A 22,422-nucleotide genomic window follows, 5' to 3' on the forward strand; every position below is an offset into this window, starting at 1 on the left:
TGCTCCAGCTAAGGAAAACAGAGATTGTACTTGCTTCAAAAAAAATATAGAAATACACAATACAATACAATACAATACAATACAATACAACACAACACAACACAATACAATACAATACAATAAGATATGATGGGTAACAACCATCCAAACAAGTTGAGTATCAAATGCGATCTAGGATTCCTCATCCTTAGTCTCTACCTTAAAGCGATCAATGAACGATTTTCCATCAAGTTTTCGTGCAAAAAAATCCTGCAAATATTTTTCAACACGAACATTTTGGAATTTTGCAGGATTATGTGGTCCAATGAGGGTGTGTGCAGGACCTAATTCAGAGTCAAGGTTAAAGATATAGAATGTTGCAAGAGATAGCCTCTCTTTGTTTGAGTTTACAACTGCTCTGTGCTCAATGCTCCTATAAACACCATTGCTCACTATCTGCCAATTCAATTAACACATTTTCCTAAATTAAATCCTTTCAAGAAAATTTAGAAGTTTGAATATCTGAAGTAAGAGATGACAGGGAAAACAAAAGCAAAACTTAACAGCTTTAACAAGGAAAATCTTATTTACCTCTATCATATCGCCCACATTGACAATCAAAGCATTTGGGAGGGGTTTTACAGGAACCCAAATACCATCTTTTCGAACTTGGAGACCTTCAGTTTCATTAAGCTGGAGAAGGATGGTGAGGGCATCAGCATCAGAATGAGGACTTAAGCCAATGGTTTTGTCTGGCTCAGGGCAAGGAGGATAACAATTCATCCTTATTAACTGCATACCATCAGTAAATAGATCTTTCATTTCATTTTCATCCATCTTTAAAGCCTTTGCCAATTGACATAAGATGCTTATTGCTAGGCTCTTGAATTCTTGGCACTGTGCTTCCATTATGTCCCTGCATTTCGAAAATATCCAATCATATCATACAAACATTGAAAGAGAAAGAGAGTGAAGATCAAGGTACAAGTTAGAGGATAATACTAGTTCTAACAAAAAGTATAGAACACGCACTACTAAAAAACTGTCAAAATCTGTCCAGAGCATATCGATCGAAATTGGTCGGAAAAAAATACCAACCGAAGTCGGTCGGAAACAAAGTAAATTGGTCGAAAAATTCAAATAACAAAATGTACATAAAAATACCAACCGCAATCGGTTGGAAAACGTGATCCCACAAAAAAGAAAGTTTATTTTATTTGACACAATTGAAATTTCCGACCAACTGTGATCGGAAAATGGTAAATCTTTGACCAAAGCCTGGTCAGACTTGCATACTATCTACAAAAAAAATAATTAATTAAAACAATTATAGAATACCGACCGATGTCGGTCGGTCGGTCGGAAATTCTAATTTATTTTTCACGCCCTGTGTCAATTTTTTTTTAATAATAATTAATTTATTTTTTCCCGCCCTGTGTCAATCGGCATCCAACACGCTATAACATATTTAAAAGCAAAATGTATAGTGCTATAAGATATAGTGCTATATTAAAACTTAAGTTGTAGCAACAACATATACTCGGTCAAATCACACGATTGGAGATATATATATATATATATATATATATATATATATATAAAATATTACAATTTAGGATGTTAAATAAATTAAATATTATGTACATATATGTATATATACATACACACATATGTATAGTGTCCATATAAAAGTATTTTAAAAACACACACACACACACATATATATATTAAATATTAAATATTATTTATTTAAAATCTATTTGTATAAATAGACTAAAACCGACTGACTTCGGTCGGTATTTCCATTAAATTAATTTTTTAAAAAAATTAAAATTGAAATACCGATCGATTTCGGTCGGAAATGTGGTGTCAAACGGTCAATTAAAAACTTAAATGTACCGACCGCAATTTAAAATTTTAATATAGGCTGCCACAGACGGTTTTTTTTTTCCCATTTCTCTCGTTTCTCTTTCTCTCATTCTTTCTTCCATAGCTTCTAACCCTTCCCAAATCCCATCCAAAATCAACTCATCACTCCCTTCTCACCTAAAATTAAACCCCCCACCCACTTCGTCTCCCTGTTCTCCGTCGGTCCCACCCCTGCCGCGCCACCACTGCCATGCCACCCGCTGCCGCTCCGCTCCAAAAATCATACCCCTCTTATCTCTTTGAAGGTTAGTTATCTATATTTGTTAATTTTAGTTGTTTAGATTCTTTCAATTGTATAAACTAGGGTTTACAATTTAGGATTTTGGGATTATTTAAATTAATTTATAATTCTTTAGATTTAGGACTTACTCTTATTGATTTTGTTTTGATATCATGTAAGGTACTTGGCTTAGCTAATTTAGAAGATATTATGTTAGAAGGTTATGATTATACTTTTGCTTAGCTAATTTTTATTTGTTTCAATTTTATTGATCACGATTTAGGGCTTATTAAACTATGAACTAGGGCTTATTAAATTATAATTTAGGGTATATTAATTATGATTAATAGTAAGTGAGTTAGTCTAATTGAATGGCTTAACTAATTCAATATTCTAGCTAGTCTAATTATGTTTAATGGTAGTGTTAGAACAATATTGTACTCAAATTAATTGCACTCAAATTATTTAAATGTTGTACTTTGTAACTAAAGTTTATTATGTAACTTAATTCTATAAATTAATTTGAATAGTCAATTAATATAACATGTAATTTATTTGTTCTTTGTGTAGATGGAATATCATAGTTGGATGTATAATAGAAATTATCCTAATCGTCGATTTTTAAGGGAGGAATTTATAGAAGGGGTTAAGGAATTTATTAGGCATGCAATGTCACTTGAACCGTTTCGGATTAGAGGGATGATTAGGTGTCCTTGTACGAAGTGCAAGTGTTTGAATTTTTTGGGTTCGGAGGATGTTACGACTCATCTTTATAGAAAGGGGTTTATGGATAATTATTTTGTGTCGACTAGTCATGGAGAGGTTGATGGTACTGATGGTGTATTTCATAATGTAGTTGTTGGTGAAAGTAATAGGTCGGTGGAGAATAACGTTCAACATCCTAGATACCATGAAATGGTTGCGAATGCTTTTGGGATGCACTTCGAGTTTGAAATCCTTGAAAGTATTGAACAAGCTCCCAACAAAGAGGCAAAATATTTTTATGAACAGTTAGAGGCCGCTAGTCGTCCACTAAGTGAAGGGAGTATTCACTCTCAGTTGTCTATTGCGGTTAGAGTATTAAGTATCAAATCAGATACCAATATTTTTCAAGCGGGAATGGATTCTTTCATTGGCCTTATGTGTGAATTAGTTGACCCAACTTTCAACATACCTGAAGATTTTTATAAGGTTAAAAGATTGGTTTCTAAGTTAGGACTCTCGTCTATGAGAATCGATTGTTATGAAGATGGTTGCATGTTGTATTATAAGGGTGATGCATATTTAGAAAGTTGTAAATTTTGTGAAAAACCTCGTTTTAAGCGGGTTTCCAGCGGGCAAAAGGTTGTTGTGAAGTCGATGCATTATTTACCTCTTATTCCTAGATTAAAGAGGTTGTATGCATCGATGAGTTCCGCTCCTCATATGAGATGGCACTATAAAAATATAAGGTCGCCCGGTATTATGTGTCATCCTTCAGATGGGGAAGCTTGGAAGCATTTTGATAGGACGTATCCGGATTATGCTAGTGAACTGAGGAATGTTCGGTTGGGTTTGTGTGCTGATGGTTTCACGCCATTTTCTGTTTCTGCAACACCATATTCATGCTAGTCAGTCTTTATTGCGCTGCATAATCTTCCGCCTGAAATGTGTGTATGACTAGTCCATATATATGTTTAAATTGTGTTATTTCCGGTCCCCAAAATCCAAAGAGTTTGATTAATGTATATTTATAACCTCTTATTGATGAGCTAAAACAGTTGTGGGAGACGTGGCATATCAACTAAGCAAAATTTCAACTTGCATGCTAATTTAATGTAGACCATTAATGATTTTTCTGTGTATGGAATGTTATCTGGGTGGATAACTGCTGGAAAGTTAGCATGTCCTTACTGCATGGAAAATGGTAAAGCGTTCACTTTAAAACATGGCCGAAAGCAGTCATGGTTTGATTGTCATCGTCAATTCTTGCCAGTTGATCATGAGTTCAGAAGGATGAAGAATACATTCAAAACGAACGCAGTTGAACATGATTTGCCACCTCCAATTTTGTCCCGGTGAGGAAATTTGGGAGAGGGTTCAGAACTTCACTAAAGTTACCGAAGCCCCACCTTCTAGATTTTCTGGATATGGCGTTGCTCATAACTTGACAAAACAGAGCATATTTTGGGAGTTGCCATATTGGAAGGATAATCTTCTCCGACACAATCTTGATGTCAATGCATATTGAGAAGAACTATTTTGACAATTTGTTCAACATAGTGATGGATGATAAGAATAAGACAAAAGATAACCCGAAGGCTAGACTGGATTTACAAGAATATTATAGGCGACCTGAATTATATTTGCAGTCTACGAATAATGGTAAGGTGTTCAAGACCAAGGCTAGCTACACATTCACTTTTGAATAAAGACGACAAATTTGTGAGTGGGTTACAAACCTAAAGATGCCTGAGGGATATGCTTCGAACCTGGAAAAATGATATGGTTAAAAGAAAGCTGATTCATATGAAAAGTCATGACTGTCATATCTTCATGAAAATTTATTCCCTATTACATTTTGTAGTTTGCCTGAAAGTATCTGGAAACCCATCACAATGATAAGTCTGTTCTTCAAAGACTTATGTTCAACCACATTAAGGGAAGAAAACCTATTTCAAATATATCGGAATATTCCTGTAATCAGTAATAAGCTGGAAGTGATTTTTTCGTGTGGTTTCTTTGCTGTGATGGAACACCTTCCAATTCACCTTGTACACGAGACGCGACTTGGATAGCCGGTTCAATACAAGTGGATGTATCCATTCGAGAGGTAATGATCAAACCTTGATTCATTCTTGTAATTTTCTTTAACTTTATCGTCTAATATGACATTGTGCAGGAATATCGGCAAGTGTAAACGATTTGTTAAACATAGGAATAGGATTGAAGGATCCATATGCGAAGCCTATCTTGCAAAGGAAACTGTCCATTTTTGTTTTTACTACTTCGACAGTCATGTGCCATGGTGTTAGAAATAGGCCCAATCAGCACAATGTCATGATTGATAATGATCCATTATATCCACCAATGTCCATATTCAATCAACCAGGCCGAGGTTCTAAAGATTGATCAAAAAGGGGCCTAAGTAGTATGGAGTACAAATGAGCTTCAAATTATGTGTTGCTAAATTATCCGGAAGTTCAACCCTTTCTTAAGTAAGTGTTGACGTAAGATTAATTTACATGGACTACTCTTTAATTCGGTTGATGTAACTAACAAAATTTCAATGTGTCGCTCAATGACTTTGTGAGTCAAATTGGCCATGATGCTGTATATTCTACATTTGAGGCATGATTTAAAGAGTGTGTAAGTGCATCTTACATACTTTCTCACATGTGAATATACATACTTGGCCACTTGTGAATACACTTGCTCACTTGTGATTGATTTAACATGACATGTAGGTCAATAATCTAAACTACGGTGTTAATCAATTTTTGAAAGATATATCTTGGGGACCTGCACCTACAGTTACAACTATGTCTAAGTATTTTGTGAATGGTTATAAATTTCACACCGAGGAATGCTCTAAGTATAAAAAAAAAGCAATAACAGTGGGGTGTGTGTCAAAGGTGGTGAAGGTAACCAGGATGGGAAAAATGATTATTATGGCGTGATCAAAGAGATTCTAGAATTATCATATTCAGGTTGGCCAAATAAGAAGATCATACTTTTTCGATGCAAGTGATTTGACCCAACACCTAGAAGAGGTCTAAATGTACACTTGCAATACAACATAATTGAGGTTAATAATAGAGGGAGTATGATCGCTATGATCCTTTTATAATTGCAGAAAAAGTTAGGCAAGTGTATTATGCTCCATATCCATTGCGGAGGGATAAGGTTGATTGGTTGGTTGTAATCAAAACTAAGCCTGTTGGTGGGGTGAAAGTTGAGAATGTGCTAGGTATTACTTACCAAAATGATACCTCAAGTGTTAACGAAATGGTGGATGATCAGTTAGAAAAATGACTTGGAGCATCCTCAACGCATATTAGAAGAAGTTAATATGGATGAAATAACCATCATAGAAAATGAGGACGAAGAATCACCTGATGAAAATGAAATAAGTGAAGAGGAAGAATTTTCGGACGAGGAAGGATACTTCGAAGACGACTAGCATGTTAGTTTTTTCAAGCGCTCTCAACTTATATAGATGTATTTTCTCAATTCTAACATTTTCTTTAATTTATGCAGATGACTGGTAGGGGTTGAGGTAGGTCTAGGAAGGATAAGAGGCCTATTGATCTGAGGATAGTGCTACACCCTCGCTTCATTCCACTCCACACTTGCATCCCTCCGCTGCTGATGGACGGCAACAATCTTCTAGGCACACATCTTTTCCACCACATCTATCTACTCATCAGACTACCTACCATTCGCTCTCCCAGTAATATTCTTACCATTCTCCACCACAGGGCTATACCCCGCTTCCTCCATATGATCTTGCATATAGTTATATGGGTCCATCGAGTCAGCAGTCACAGGTCCATGTGGTGATGCGCCCGTCATCTGCTCAATTTGATTCACCACCAGCTGGATCACATCCATCTAGATTACAGCCACTCGGATCGTAGTAGTGGTCTGAATCGCAGCATGGGTCTAGATCGCATCCATCTTCATCAGCGACCCCGTCTCCCTCTATATGGAGTTCGTCTCCTAGCATTTCTAGACTTCGCCTTCGGGATAGTAGCGCTGAGCCAGATGCCACCCCTTCTACGCACGCTTTAGATACACCGGAGGATGATGATCTAGAAGAAGTGCGGTATGATCGTTATCATAGAATGATCATTAGGCCTGAGGGCAATAGGTAAGATTTATTTATTACTTCTTTATTTTTGTTGAATTATAATAACTAGTCTTGTTTATTTAATGTAATTGCTATGTTGCAGGTTCATACCTAGTCATCAGACTACAAAGATAATCACTAAAGCTCTTGGCCGGCTGTATGATGCACACTATGCGACTTGGGGTGATTTTCCACCGAAGCTCGTGGAGCAAATCTTCAACCAATTTAAGATTTTAATACAATTCTTATCTATTTAAGTAATATATTAACAATATTTTCATCTAATGTTACCCACTTCATTTGCAGACTAATTGTGTCTGGGAGGACCGGCATAACAGTTCCATTCTTGCAAATTTTGAGTTCAAATACTGTAAGAGACTATCTGATTCCTTTTGTTCTGCTCGAAAGAAGAGCAAGAAGCCTTCATGGGTTCTACCGCATTTATGAGAGGGTCTACTGAGGCAGTGGACCACTGAAAAATTCTAAAAGAGGAGTGAACAGGGAAAGAAGGCTCGAGCATCTAAGAAGAGTGGCTACTTGCACTGTGTGGGTACAAGGAGCATGGGGACTGCGAGAAAACTACTATTAATTCCTTAAAATATTTAAATTTATTTTTATCGAACTATATTTATATATTTTAATTTAGCCAACATTTTTTATTATATTTGTAGGGAAAAAAATATGGGAGGAAGATGACTCATGATGAGTTCTTCATGGAGACTCACATCCGGAAGAAGAAGGCGCTGACATATCCAAGTAGATGGGTTGAGGACCGGGCGGAGACCACATATGTAAGTTTAATAACTACTATAACTTGAAATTAATATTTATAATATTATATAATTAATAATTTTCTATCTTCTAAATAAAGAATCGCTATAAGACTATTGTGGAGGAGTACAGTCAGAGCTTGCCACCGAATGAGCAAGGCGAGCGACCTTCCATTTCAGACAAAGAAGCGCAGAAGATATGGTTGGATGTTGTCGGTGGTCCTAAAAAGGGGATAGCATACGACCTTCCAGAGAGATTATTTCGGCGCTACATGGTTGGATTGCAAGGTATAGGGACTTCCGCCCAGGGCGGCGAGGCACTTGATAGGTCGACTCTCTCGGCTATGGAAAAGAATATCTCAAAACTGTCAGCAGAGCTTGAAGAGGCAAAGAATAGAGAAGAAAAGAGAGATAAACAATTTGATAGCCTTCAAGGTCAGCTAGAAAAGAGGGACCAACAATTTAATGTCCTTCAAGATCAGCTGACCAATCTTCTTGCTAGTGATGCTTTCCCCATTCCTCGGTCTCGTGAGTCTTCCCCAGATGCTAATCCTTCTCGTCGTGATCCTTCGAACAATGCCAATGATGAAGCTTCTAGTAGTGAAGATGGAGATGATGCAGTACAAAACACTCCTTGAATGGTGTGTATTGCTAAACAAAGTCTTGAACTTATGAATATTTAGTTGGAATAGTTTTGAATGATGACTGTATTGTTAATATTACTTTGTTATTGAACATTTGTATTGTTGTTGTTGTGGTTGGCGTTGTTGTTGTGGTTGTTATTAGCATTGTTGTAGTGGTAGACGTTGGTTAATTGTTGTTGTTGTTGGTTAATTGTGGTTGAATGACAGCAATGTAATGCTGCCATTATAGGATGGTTATTGGTTGTAATTGGCAGGTAGTGTAGCTTAAAAACAGCCATATTCTGCCAGGTTTTTACCCAAAAAACCAATCGATTTTGTTCGGTAATTTCAATGTGCAATTTGCATAAATTTGAAATTACCGACCAAAGTCGGTCGGAAATAAACTTTTTTATTTATTTATTTATTTATTTTTTAATAATTTCGGTTGGTAATTTCAAATTTAAAAAGAAATAAAAAATTATCAAATAATTATATTTCTAACCGAAATCGATCGCTATTTTAAAAAATAAATAAATAAAAATTTAAAAATTATATTTATTTTCCCGGCAAAAAATGTCAGATAAAGTGGTCAAACTTGGTTGAATTAACCGACCGACTTCGGTCGGAAATTGCAACCGTCTTCGGTCGCCACACGTTAGCGATCACTATTTTTCGACGAATTAAAATCGGTCAAAAATCGGTCGGTTTTCTTTTATTTTTGACCAATTTCGATTGGTTTTCTTGGACGATTTTTGGCAGTTTTCTAATAGTGACATCTGGTCAATTAATCTCAACTCCAAGCATTAAGTAACAAGAATATTATGGCTTAAGGTACATGTGTAGTTGAGCACGAATAGAGTTACACAAACACGAAAAAAATCAGGAACCTCCGCCATCAATCGTGACCATCATTTATCACAATTATCAGTTGCCGTCATTAACTACCACCATCACCACTAGCTATTATGTACCTACAACCACTATCAACTATACCACTGCGGGTCAACGCCCACAGCTACCGTTGTAAGCCATCACCACCAGTGACATATTATAAGTTTATTATTTCTAATAATTTTTAATGTAGTATTAGATTAATTAGTTGTTTTATTTGAATTTATATTTTTAAATTTTCAACATGACAAATTTTACATATTCAGATATTTAGCTCTTAGTAGAACATCTTAATATTCAAATTTACACATTTTAATCTTAAGAAAGATAAATGGGACCTTACTACATAATGGCTAGCTACACTACTAGAAATTCGGCAAAAACCGACCAAGGTCGACCGACCAACTTTGGTCGGTAATTATTATTTTCTACAAAATAACCGACCAAAGTTGGTCGGTTTTTCAAAATATTTTTTTTTTAATTTTTTTTTACGAAACCGACCAAAGTTGGTCGGTTTTCTTTAGCGCAAAAATGCGGGAAACTATTTTTGAGTCCCGCAAAATTTATTTTTCAAGAAACCGACCAACTTTGGTCGGTAATTTTATTTTTTAATAAAATCGACCAACTTTGGTCAGTTATTTTCGTGCAAAAATACAATTAAAGAGTATAAATCAAATAAAAGACAGTCTTAAAACAAAATGCACCAATGATCTAGTGGTAGAATAGTGTCCTGCCACAGTACATACCCCGGTTCGATTCCCAGATGGTGACTCTTTTGATTACATAATTAAAAAACTGACCAACTTTGGTCGATTGTTTTTGCAATATTTGTTTTTTGAATTTAATTGACCGACCAACGTTGGTAGGTAATTTCCTACCAATTTTGGTCGGTATGCTTTTCCTACCGTCAAAATACCATCCACACTTAAATGGTCGCGTTTTGGTCGGTAGTTGGCCATAAACGACCAACTTTGGTCGGTTTTTTTTGGTCGATGTTTAGCGAATTTCTAGTAGTGCTGTTTATAAATTCTTATTTCCCAAAAGAATTAAATGGCCATTGCACAAGCAAAATACGACTAGCAAATAGTATGTATATCTTGTAAGTATATTATTTCATGTTTCTTTTTTTCTTTTGCATTTCGCATTCTCTTGTAACTATTGTAAGAGAACCATTCTAATCCATTTGAAAGGCTAAACTCAGAAATTTCGTGTGATGAGAGAGAGAGAAAGAGAGAGGTACCTAAGTGAGATAGGGAGCTTGGGGAATAAGTGAGGTTTTCTCAAATGGGTCGGGAGAGTGGTCATGTAAAACAAGTCAGCCCAGTCTAATTTTTGCTCTTCAGAAAAAACAAAGGCTTGCCCATATCCTTCAACATCCCCTTCTACTTGCTCAAACTTCTTCTTCTCTTCCAATGGTAGATCGAAAAATGCTCGGATTTCTGACTTCACATTCTCCACCAATGATGAACTCACTCCATGATTCACCAACTGCAAGAAACAAGTATTAAAAATATTGTTAAATTCTGTTGTAACATAAGTATATTCTTTGGGTGGTGGTTGTTGATGACTAATGAGGGCGGATATGCGGTCCAAGTTATCGGATTTGACAGAACTCAATAGATTTAGCTCAGATCTTATATTTATATCAATAAATCTACTTAATATATATAAATAATTTATCAAGATAACAAAACAAGATTATGAGTCCAGAATTCAAAAAGTTTTTGAAATCCTGGATCCACATTCATTTTTGGTACAACTATCTCCATTTCCTCTGCATTGACACGATCAGTACTACTACCGGAGTGAAATAATGGATCTAAAGAAGAAAAGAGGCTAGACTATATTAGTAACAAGCAAAGCTTGTAACCATTTCTCTACAACTTAAAATCTTAAAATGAAGGGCATTTGATCATTGAAATTAATATAGGTACCTGGAAAAATCCCCATTCTTTGCAAGCAAAATGAAGCCTCTGAAGCTCTGAATCATCATTTCCAATTGCGAGCAGTTTTTCCATGTCAATGACTGGAACTTGAGGCAATATGGAAGAGGAATTGGATGTCAAAACAGGCGTTTCGATATCATCACGAATATATCGTGGCGGAACGGCTAGTTGTTGCTTTGCCAGCTCTTGAACGCTAGGTACTTTCAAACTGCTACCTATCTTTCTCGAGCTTGCAGCTTCTTCCATCAATTAATGAGGTTTTTTCTAAGGGAACTTGTTTCATATAGATAGTAAACGTATAGAGGTCGATCTGAAATTGTAAGTGTGCTCGTAAAATATATACACATGTTGATACTGCATTGACCCTGTTGAGTTCCTTCTTTTTTAAGCATGGTAACAATATTATATATGTACAAAGGATTGTTCTAGGCCATCTTTACAGTTGACAATATTATATACTTAGCTTTTTCCTAGCTCCTACTACAGAAATTCTTTAAATTTTTGCCGGCGTTAATAGACAATGACAAATTGAGGTAGTGATACGTGATCCAAAGAAAGAAAACAATTTTTTGTAGTTTTCAAAAAATTCTAGTTGACATCTTCACAACTAGGTTACTTGCCAACTTTCAAAAACCATTTGCAGCATAATACCACTCCAATTTCCAAACCATGAAGCGGCACTACAAATAAATCTACCAGTGCAACACTCAATTCTCCGGCAAAATTGTCTTAGATTTTTGTTAATCTGGATCAAATTCCTTGTTTGAAAATTAAAACAGTTAGAAATTGAAAATCCAAACATGACAGATATTGTTCATAACAAGGAATGCAATTTCATCATACATAGAGTCAGTCACTTAAATAACTACTCTAAAAGTAAACGAAAAGATTATTCCAAATCTAAGCACTCTATATATTTATACTACTCTGTTTCCATTTGCGCAAATCTCAAAATGTTTGGCATTATACAACTTGCAATATTTTATAACAACTTTTAAATTTATATACTATTCAAAATTTAATACTGCAATGCTTCTCAATCAAACTGACTGTTCGACTATTGTTTTAATATTTTCTTCCATCACGCCAATATAATACAACAGTCAAATTAATTTTTCTACTTTATTACAGTCATCAAAGAGTGAAACTCCAAATTACAATAGCAAGAGTAACTTGTAAAAATATTTCACGAGATATAGATAAGCTAATATCCAACTAAAGTACCAAATGCTGCCTAGGATTCGTCATCCCTCGTCTCTACCTTCATGAAATCAACATATGATTTTCCTTCAAGTTTTCGCGCAAAAAAGTCCTTAATATATTTTTCCACGGGAACTCTTCGGAAAACTGCTGGATTATTTGGTCCAATAAGACTGTGTGCAGGTCCTAGTTCGGAGTCAAGGTTGGCGGTATAGAATGTTGCAACAGATAGCCTCACTTCGTTTGAATTTACAACTGCTCTGTGCTCAACGCTCCTATAAACACCATTGCTCACTATCTGCCAAGTCAAATAATACATTTACACAAAATTATAACTTGCTATCACTATGTTACCATCCTTTGAAAAATCAGTTACTCAAGAAGGAAATTCTTATTTACCTCCATCATGTCGCCAATATTCACAATCAACGCATTTGGGAGTGGTTTTACAGGCACCCAGATACCATCTTTCCGGACTTGGAGGCCTTCAGTTTCATTTAGCTGGAAAAGGATGGTAAGGGCACCGGCATCAGAATGAGGGCTGAAGCCAATGGTCTTATCTGGCTCAGGACAAGGAGGATAATAATTCACCCTTATTGACTGCATACCATCACCGAATAGATCTCTCATTTCCTTTTCATCCATCCTTAAAGTCTGCGCCAGTTGACAAAGGATGATTATTGCTAGGCTCTTGATTTCTTTGCAGTATGCTTCCATTATGTCCCTGCATCTCCAGAGTAGCATAGCCATAACCATGTTGCAACTTTTACCACATCTAAATCAAATTTATGATCTAAACCGTAGCACCACAATGTTAACACATCCTTCCATGCGATAGAAAAATCAGCTTTAAGATTATCGGCGGAGTGTGTTAGAATAATCTTATATCTAACCATAAGTATATTAGAGTTTAGTTCTATGCTGACAGTATACAAATATTACACATTCAGGTTACTTTAAAGTTTTAAGGTAATTACAAGTAAATCCCTATGATAGACATCGATTCATAACTTGGTAACTTTATGGCTATCAATGCATTGTCCATATCAAGAGACGTTCCAAATACTATTCAAAGGGATCTTGGTCCCTCCTCCACTACAACAATGCGTAAAGTATCAATCATATTATATAAAACATTTAGAGAGTAGTAGAGTGAAGATCAATTCACACGCACTCAGAATACAAGTTCTACGAAAGAGTATATAATAATAAGTTCGGTTATTCTCAAGCAACATTAAGGCACAAGAATATTATGACTCAAGTTACATATTCGGCCTTCGCATTTTGTGTTTGTAAATTATTAACTTACAGATCTTACAACCTATTTTCTTACAGGTCCCAGGAGGATAAAAGAAAGGCACCTTACTCCTGTTCAAGAATGGTCCAACCGTTTAAGGGATTTGAACTTTTTCCCTTTATTATATTAAGACCTCAGTAGAAAGATGGAGAGGAAAGATCCGGCACCTGAGCTTTAAAGGCAACTTTTGAAACAAGTTCCGGATATGCGGGGGAAGAGTGGTTATGCCAAACATATCGCTCCAATCAAGCTTTTGCTCCTCTGATACAACATTTAGCTGCCCAAACCCCTCATAGCTGTCTTCGTGTTGCCATAGCTTCTTCTTTTCTGCCATTGGAAGTTTGAACAATTCTGTGACCTCTCTCTTGAAGTCCTCCAGTGTTGAAGGTGTCAGTCCGTGGTTTATAACCTAACTTCAACAAATAAATGCTCGGAAATTTTACAACCTTTACACAGTTAAAGCTTAGCTCTACCAGAAACAAAGTCAAAATGAGAAGGAAGGGAGCATGGAGTCTTATGCATTTTAGACTCCATTATTGTGATATTATGCTTAATCCTTGAGAAGTTGAATAGAAGTCCCCATTAAGGAAAAGGGAAAAGGGAAAAGTTGAAGATGAGTGTTACGGTCCAAGTTTCATTGCATTTAGACTCCACTACTATGATATTATGCTTAATCCTTGAGAAGCTGAATAGAAGTCCCTTTGGGGAAATGAGAAAAGTTGAAGATAAGTGTTACGCTCCAAGTTTTTATCATGTCTGGGATGTTGAACTCGAGCAAAATAGATGAAAATTATGTTAAGAATCTTAATAGAAAAGTGGAAAAGGACTGAATGCAACTAAAAAAATTATATTGATGTCAAGAAAGTGTACTTAATATTTGTCATAAAATTAAAAATATTTTAGGCTTGTTTGTCCTGTAATTAATGAAAAAGCAATAATTTCAAAACTAATACAATACGATAAATATTGTAGTAAAATCTATATTTTAATAGCTTGATGGATTAGAATTCTTGAAACTAGTTAGAGTTGCATATTACTAGTGTTGAATATATTAAAAGGCTTTAAATTTATAAAATACCACATAGTTGAGACAGAAAAGGTAATATCAGTTTCACTGATTGACAAAGGAAAGTATTTTTACTCAGGTTTTAGGAACTAAGAGAAAATCCAAATCAGTATTTTTACAAACCCCACAAGCCTCAATTTATGGATACAAGAGGCCGCGAAAAGCTAAGAATAATTGAATAAGTAAACAACTTAATTATTAGGAAGGGCAAACCTGGAGGAAACCCCATTCTTGACAGAATAAGTAAACAACTTAATTATTAGGAAGGGCAAACCTGGAGGAAACCCCATTCTTGACAAGCTGAGTGAAGCTTTTGAAGCTCGGAATCCATGGAATCCCCTGAAATCAATTTTTTAAGATCGATAACAGGGACAGCAGGAACCACTGCTCCGTCAGATATGACCAGAGATTCTTGTTCTGGGCGGACATACCTGGCTGGAATCTTGGTTAGGTGCTCTGTGGCAAGCTCTTGAACACTTGGCACTAACAGAGATTTCCCAAAGTTCACTACGGCCAGTGGTGACTCCATTGGCTCACACAATCCTGTTGAGCTCTTGGAAACTTGAATGTATTAATGTGTCAATGAAAACAAACAGCCAAAACCAAATCTGCAGAATCCTTTTAGCTATAGATTCCATTTAGCTTTGGGTTTATCAATTTCTTCCAAGGCCATTTATTTATTAAGTAATTATAAATATAATATATGTCTTTGGAATCATCATCAACTACCAGTTTTACATAGCCATCGGTGTACCGCAACTCTATTTGATTCTCTAAAACAATGAGAATTGGAAGTCTTGTACGTAATCACATGTAAGAAAACAATTTCTATAGTTCTCAAATTTCCTCCGAGAAATTCTTCAGTGTTCGTTGCCATCTTCACAATTAGGTTCGAATTTCACATGTACCTGCAACTATCAAAACCATTGGCAGCATACCACTGTGAACCATGAAGCAACGTTAAAGCCTCTGCCTCCATATATGTTTTCAGGCAAAGAGAACTACAATGCAAGACTGAATGCTCCGGCAGTATTATCTTAGATTTATGTTAAAATATAAGTCAAAGTCGTCATATAATGAAACAAAGAGTATAATATTTTTCTTCTTCTTTATTACTGTTATCAAACAGTGGAACTCCAAATTACAATAGCAACAGTAACTTGTAAGAATATTTCACTGGATATAAATAAGCTAATAACCAACCAAAATATCAACTGCTACCTAGGATTTGTCATCCCTCACCTCTTCCTTCATGAAATCAATGTACGATTTTCCATCAATTTTTCGTGCAAAAAAATCCTTGAAATATTTTTCCACGGGAACTCTTCGGAAAATTGCTGGACTACTTGGTCCAATGAGGCTGTGTGCAGGTCCCAATTCGGAGTCAAGGTTGGAGCTATAGAATGTTGCAACAGATAGCCTCTCTTTGTTTGAGTTTACAACTGCTCTGTGCTCAATGCTCCTATAAACACCATTGCTCACTATCTGCCAAGTCAAACAACACATGCACAGAATTAAAACTTATACTTTCACTAATATCCTTTTTGAAAATGAGCTCTTTATTTCCAAAGATTATAAGATTCTACATCCAAGTAAACAGATTAGTAATATTTATTATATTTAATCGACATGTCTTGAGCTGATTCCAATTTGTATGACTTCCAATTTGTTCAAAACGGGAAAGTTTTTGACTTAATCAAATAAAATGAAGATGTTAAGACTGCCCTACTTCACCTCCCTCAAAAGCATCTTCTTCTCTTTGCAGAGAACGGGTAAATACTTTAAATCATGTGTAATTTTATTAACTCGCAAAACCAATGGTCTGAATTAAGTCCTTTCAAGATTTTAAAAGAGTTAATATATGAAGCATGATAACACGGTGAATAAACCAAAGTTAACCAATAGATTGCACACCAAAATTGCAATTCACTACGTTACCAACCTTTGAGAAATTGGTTACTCAACAAGAATGTTTTTATTTACCTCCATAATATCGCCAATATTCACAATTAAAGCATTTGGGAGGGGTTTTATAGGCACCCAAATGCCGTCTTTTCGAACTTGGAGGCCTTCCGTTTCATTTAGCTGGAAAAGGATTGTGAGAGCATCAGCATCAGAATGAGGACTGAAGCCAATGGTTTTGTCTGGCTCAGGGCAAGGAGGATAATAATTCATCCTTATTGACTGCACACCATCGCTGAATAGCTCTCTCATTTCCTTTTCATCCATGCTTAAAGCCTTTGCCAATTGACTTAGGATGATCATTGCTAGGCTCTTGATTTCTTTGCAGTATGCTTCCATGATATCCCTGCATTTTGGAATTATCAACCATGATAACCTTGAACCTATACAACCTTCGAACCACATTTATCATCTAAAAAGTAGTAACACAATGTTTGCATTCCACATGACAGAAAGATGAGTACCAAGATTACATGCAGATTGTGTTAGAATCATATCTTATATCTAACCATTAGTATACTAACAAAATACACATAAAAGTAAATAAGTACAGAATAGGATAGGACATAACCATTCGGCAAAAATAACTTCTAAGTAACGAAAGCTTCAAATCTTAATACACCACTTTTCAGATGGTGTTTTTTCTGAAAGTGTGGGACACTTAGAGCCCGTTTGGACATAAAAAATATTTCACTTTTTTCCGAAATCAGTGGCCATAAAATTTTCAATTTTCACTTGAAGATGAATTTTGGAATTTTTCGAAAATTTGAAAAACTCCAAAAAGCTATTTTTCAAAATTCACTCAAATCACTCACAAAACTTCAAAACAACCCAAAATAATACATGTCCAGACACAACTCTAATTTTCAAATACCATTTTCACTTGAAAATATTTTTCACTTTTTTTTGAAATTTTACAATTCTTATGTCCAAACGCCCACTTAATATGTTTTTTAAATACAAATGTATTTATCTCTTTGCATCTTCCCTTCAAAGATGTAACTCCAGTAAACATATGCTTTATTATACATCAGATATAAGTGAAATAAGACATGGATGTGTTAACGGTTTATGGGTATTGCAGTGTACACACGACTTCGGGGTAGAGGCCTACCTGAGGTTTGAGGGCAATTTTTGGAACAAGTCCATTTGCCGGATATGAGGGGGAAGAGTAGTTAAGTAAAACATATCACTCCAATCAAGTTTCTGCTCATCTGATACAACAAATAGCTGCCCAAATCCTTCATGGTTGTCTTCCTGTTGCCATAGCTTCTTCTTTTCTTCCATTGGGAGTCTGAACAATTGGATAACCTCTCTCTTGAAGTTCTCCAGTATTGAAGGTGTCACTCCATGGTTTATAACCTACATTTTCAAGAGAAGCGGTAAAAATGTATTGATCAACCAATAAATGAGAAGGAAGAAAACATGGAATCTTATGCATTTCAGATTCTATTACTGTGATATTACGCTTCATTCCTGAGAAAATTGTAACACTCCGTAAATTCGGACTAGGTGTGGACATGTTAAATGAGTATTAAGATGGCATCTTAGACATATGAAGTCCTATCGGGATGAGTATGGGTGAAAAGAGTTGTTTTGGAATCAAGACGGAGAGTGCGGTGTATAAGATTCGATAAAATCGACTAAGTTTATGGAAGGTCTGTCTTCTAGAAGGATTTCGTAAATATCAGTTGGGAATTTGGGAAAACGTAAAACATAAAAATTGTAGCCGTTTGAAATATCTTTCCAACTATATATTGTGGAGCCCGAACAGATTTCTGAGCAAAATGTTATGTGCGTTTTACTGGACAATGCGCAGTATGCCCGCCTAGATGGTCTCGTGCGCGGCCGCGCACTTGTGGCAGTGCTGCTGCCCTGCTGCGCGTCCAGGTGCGCGGTTGGGCCTTCAGGTGCGCGGGAGTGCACCCGAGGGTCATTTTTAAATCCCTACTTCGTCCCCCACACCCCAAAACACAAAAACTTGCTCTAGAAAGGGAAGCTCTCAAGAACCTAACTCATTCAAGGTCCCTCCACCATCTAAGGTAAGTTCTAATGGTGATTCTAAGGTAATTTCAATTCTCCAACATCTTATTAACATGGGTAAACCCTCCAAATCATTAGATATTCGATTGGGAGATCAGTTTTGAGAGACAAAACCCTAGAACTCGAATTCAAGAAGATTGAACGTCAAGAAGGTAATATCTTCACCCTCTAATTGATTATAGCATTGGATTAATGATTATAGACTACAAGTTCATGAGATATGGGTTGATGGTTTTGATAGAAAAGCATGAACGATTATAGGTTTGGGTTGTCGATTGTTGATTATTTATTAAGGGTATTTTTTATCTTATGGGTGATGAAGAATGATATTGATTATAGCAAATTGAGATTTTAGAATTTATCTATGAGCAAGAGAATGGGTTGTTGGGTGTAGAAACACCATTAATAAGGGTTATGAAGCTTTATGCCCACCAAGTGTTTGAGAAAATGCCTAAGTGACCAAAACATGAGTATTATAGCTAATATGGAATCCCTTTGACTTGTAGTGATATAGATTAAAGTTGGAAGGGTTGGCGAATGTTGTATTACACTCAAGAGCAGGAAGTTAAGGTATGTGAGGCTAACTCTCTATGTTTGGGAATGTTAATGATTCTCCTTACACTACGTTTCTTTTACGACATTACTAATTGCCTCAGAAGTATAGTTAAGCCTAGCTCCTTGAATAGTTACAGAACTTCTATTATCTAGCTTCATAACTCGTTCATGACTTTTATTCCAAACGTTGTGAGCTCAGTGCGTAATCAATATAGACTTGTGTTTGATGCCCATGAGTCTCAGTCTTGATTACTCAGCATGTCATCAACAGTTGAAGTTTTAGTTTTCATAATCAGTTCATGAATACATGTCTCAGTCTAGCTCTATTCAGCATTTAAGTATCATGTAACTCAGTATGGTTCAATATTTCTGTATCATGTATTTCAGTATGATTCTCAATTCCTGATTTTTAATCCCTAAATGTTGAACACCTGTATTTGGGCCTGAGGCCGCAGTTTATGCTTTGTGCATCTTTGGGCCTAAGGCCGCAGTTTATGCTTTATGCATCTTTGGGCTTGAGGCCGCAGTTTATGCTTTATGCATCTTTCGGCATGAGGCCGCAGTTATGTATACGTATACTTGGGCCCGAGGCCGCAGTTTGTGCACAGATATATTGGGCCTGAGGCCGCAGTTTAATATACAGATAAACAGGTTGTTCATCATTCAGAAGAGGGAGTATCCTTACTTCCTTTGTTCAGTTTCAGTTATCAGTTATCATTTCAGTTATCAGTTATCATTTCAGTTTCAGTTTCAACAATTATCATTTCAGTTGTCAATTATCAATTCTCAGTTATCAGCTCAGTATCAGTTCCAGCATTTAAAGTTCTTTCTTTCAGTTGCATTACATACCAGTGCAATTCAAATGTACTGTCGTCCCTTTTGCCCGAGGCCTCCATCTCACGATGCAGGTAATGATTTACAGGTTGACGATTCAGAGCGCTAGGATTCTCGTACCAGCTATTTGGCAAGCCCCAGTTCTTTCGGGGCATTACCATTACTTTATAGTCTTTCAGTATTTACGGACAGTCAGTGTTCTAGTACTTCATTAGAAGCTTTATAGACTAGAGTAACAGTTAGACATAGTCGCAAGCTTTTCATGTTAAGCAATGTTTGCTACATATATGTTCCAGAATTATATTAGTGTTTCCGCCTTTTGATTTATATCATTTAGACTTTCAGTATATCAACATGTGCTAGTTTATCTTACGCATTCAGTATGTTATGATATCACATGTTGATTCAGCCAACTAGTTGGTTCGCTTGGTCGCATGTAGTCAGGCACCAGATGCCGTGTTACGTCTAGGCCCAGGTTCGGGGCGTGACAAAAATGAATATATAAGTCTCTTCCAAAAAAGGAAAAAAGGAAAAGGAAAAGTTGACTCTAATGGAGATCCAATTGAAGTATAATCAAGCGCTATCCTAAATCATAGTCCCAAATAGAGAGATAAATTTAGACCTTTTTCCCGAAATATTTTAGTACAATACAATAAATTGTACTAAGAGTTAAATTCTAATTTGCTAAGTGAATTTATAATTTTAAAACTAGATAGAGTTGAGCATTATTACTGCCAAAGATTTTAGAAAGCTTTAAATTGAAAAATAAATACCACATAGATTGAGACAAAAATAAAGTACACTATCAGTTTCAGTGGCTGACAAAGCAAAGGAGTTTTAATTCATTTTAATTTTATAAGGGTTCAGGGTTTAGGAACTAAGAAAGGAAACTCCTAATCAAAAAGTTTACAACCCCATAAGCCCCAATTTATGAATATAAAGAAACCATGGAAAGCAAAGAATAATTGAATAATTAAACAAATTATGAATGAAAATTAAACCTGGAGGAAACCCCATTGTTGGCAGGTTGAGTGAAGTTTTTGAAGCTCAGAATCCATGGAATCCCCAGATATCAACTTTTTCAGATCGATGACTGGGACTATAGGACCCACCGCTTCGTCGGATATGGCCTGAGATTCCTGTTCTGGACGTACATACCTGGCCGGAATATTAGTAAGGTGCTCTTTGGCAAGCTCTTGAACACTTGGAACCAACAGAGATTTCCCAAAGTTCACCACTTCCGGCGGCGACTCATCCATTGCCTCAGTCAACTGGCCTCTTCAATGAAAACAAACAAACAAAACCAATAGATTCCGCTTAGCTTTCTTTCTCTTCTTTTTCAATCGTGTTGGTTATTCAATTCCTTGAGCTGTTCAATGAATTGAATATATATATATATATATATATATATATATATATATATATATATATATATATATAAAGTGGAACCACCAAACCTCCAGCGGGAATCTCTAGGTAAACGTTTTATTTTGGAAAAAATAATTAAGGAAGGGTTCCAACTTCCAAGTTGTAATTGAAATTGAAAGAGGATAGATACTATCCACATTACATGGCAAAAATAAACTTACTCTGTAAGCAGTGATCAATATAATAAGAAGCACAATCTTGCCTAGCAAAATTGTACTAAAGCTAATCGATATGAAGCTCTCAAGATTGAAAGTTTAATTGTCTGCGTACTAGCCAGTTAGCTACAAGTTTTACATCGCCACCGGACTCTGTTTGATCCTGTAGAACACTTAGAAATGGAGGTCGCGTACGTCATCCAAGTTAAAAAAGAACAATTTTTATAGTTTTCAAAAATTTCGGGGAATTGTCCGCTGCCTCGATGCCATCTTCACAACTAGGGCATTCGATTTTCACATATACCTGCGAATTTTAAAAATCGATTTGCAGCATACTATTCCAAAACATGAAGCAACTCTAGAGCTTCTGCCTCCATATTTAATTTCCAGTAAAGAAGACTACCATGCAAGATTCTGAATTCTCCCGCCCTAGGATTAGCCATTTAGCGCGTGAACAATATAACATGGAAATTAATATTGAGTAAACTAGGAACAGGGAAGGATCTAATTTTGTATCATGTTAAGCATTTCGGCAATGAGTTCTGTCACTTCTTGCACTGATGTTTGAATGTTCGTACAGAGAATTATTCTCTTGTTTGCAGGCTGCAGCTGAAAAATTGATTGCTTTACTATTGGCATGAGGAGTGCTTTGCTAGCGGTTTATTTGAGAAATTGGCTGCAGTTGGCAATTTT

General features: G+C 35.9%; 3 protein-coding genes across 11 annotated transcripts; 1 reads left to right on the top strand and 2 right to left on the bottom strand.

Annotated features, from left to right (window-relative positions):
• Positions 1-9: 9 nt before the first annotated feature.
• LOC138891429 (protein SRG1-like) lies at positions 10-11,470 on the bottom strand. The gene is made up of 4 exons (XM_070195445.1): positions 11,178-11,470; positions 10,484-10,731; positions 571-895; positions 10-435 (listed from the first exon to the last, which is right to left on the bottom strand). The coding sequence occupies exons 1-4, from the start codon at positions 11,433-11,435 to the stop codon at positions 172-174; spliced, it is 1,095 nt and encodes a 364-aa protein (XP_070051546.1). The 5' UTR covers positions 11,436-11,470; the 3' UTR covers positions 10-171.
• Positions 1,883-8,482, top strand: LOC104104481 (uncharacterized). Of its 4 annotated transcripts, XM_070195448.1 has the most exons (6): positions 1,883-2,153; positions 6,368-6,980; positions 7,063-7,142; positions 7,266-7,329; positions 7,631-7,750; positions 7,831-8,482. In XM_070195448.1, the coding sequence occupies exons 5-6, from the start codon at positions 7,652-7,654 to the stop codon at positions 8,365-8,367; spliced, it is 636 nt and encodes a 211-aa protein (XP_070051549.1). In that variant the 5' UTR covers positions 1,883-2,153; positions 6,368-6,980; positions 7,063-7,142; positions 7,266-7,329; positions 7,631-7,651; the 3' UTR covers positions 8,368-8,482. The 4 variants fall into 4 exon arrangements, with proteins under 4 accessions (XP_070051549.1, XP_033514136.1, XP_070051547.1 ...); XM_033658245.2 differs by having other exon boundaries at positions 7,063-7,329; XM_070195446.1 differs by having other exon boundaries at positions 7,266-7,750.
• A 771-nt stretch (positions 11,471-12,241) lies between the features above and the next one.
• Positions 12,242-22,250, bottom strand: LOC104104482 (protein SRG1-like). 6 transcript variants are annotated; one of them, XM_070195452.1, is made up of 5 exons: positions 21,736-22,250; positions 21,148-21,424; positions 17,829-18,076; positions 12,789-13,113; positions 12,242-12,687 (listed from the first exon to the last, which is right to left on the bottom strand). In XM_070195452.1, exons 2-5 carry the CDS (start codon positions 21,403-21,405, stop codon positions 12,424-12,426), a joined length of 1,095 nt encoding a protein of 364 aa, XP_070051553.1. In that variant the 5' UTR covers positions 21,406-21,424; positions 21,736-22,250; the 3' UTR covers positions 12,242-12,423. The 6 variants fall into 6 exon arrangements, with proteins under 6 accessions (XP_070051553.1, XP_070051556.1, XP_070051557.1 ...); XM_070195455.1 differs by lacking the exon at positions 21,736-22,250 and having other exon boundaries at positions 12,789-12,890; positions 12,981-13,113; positions 21,148-21,530; XM_070195456.1 differs by lacking the exons at positions 17,829-18,076; positions 21,148-21,424; positions 21,736-22,250 and adding exons at positions 13,854-14,095; positions 15,027-15,091; positions 15,184-15,975.
• Between the last annotated feature and the right edge of the window lie 172 nt (positions 22,251-22,422).

Source organism: Nicotiana tomentosiformis, chromosome 2 (genome assembly GCF_000390325.3).
Source record: "Nicotiana tomentosiformis chromosome 2, ASM39032v3, whole genome shotgun sequence".
NCBI lineage: Eukaryota > Viridiplantae > Streptophyta > Magnoliopsida > Solanales > Solanaceae > Nicotiana > Nicotiana tomentosiformis.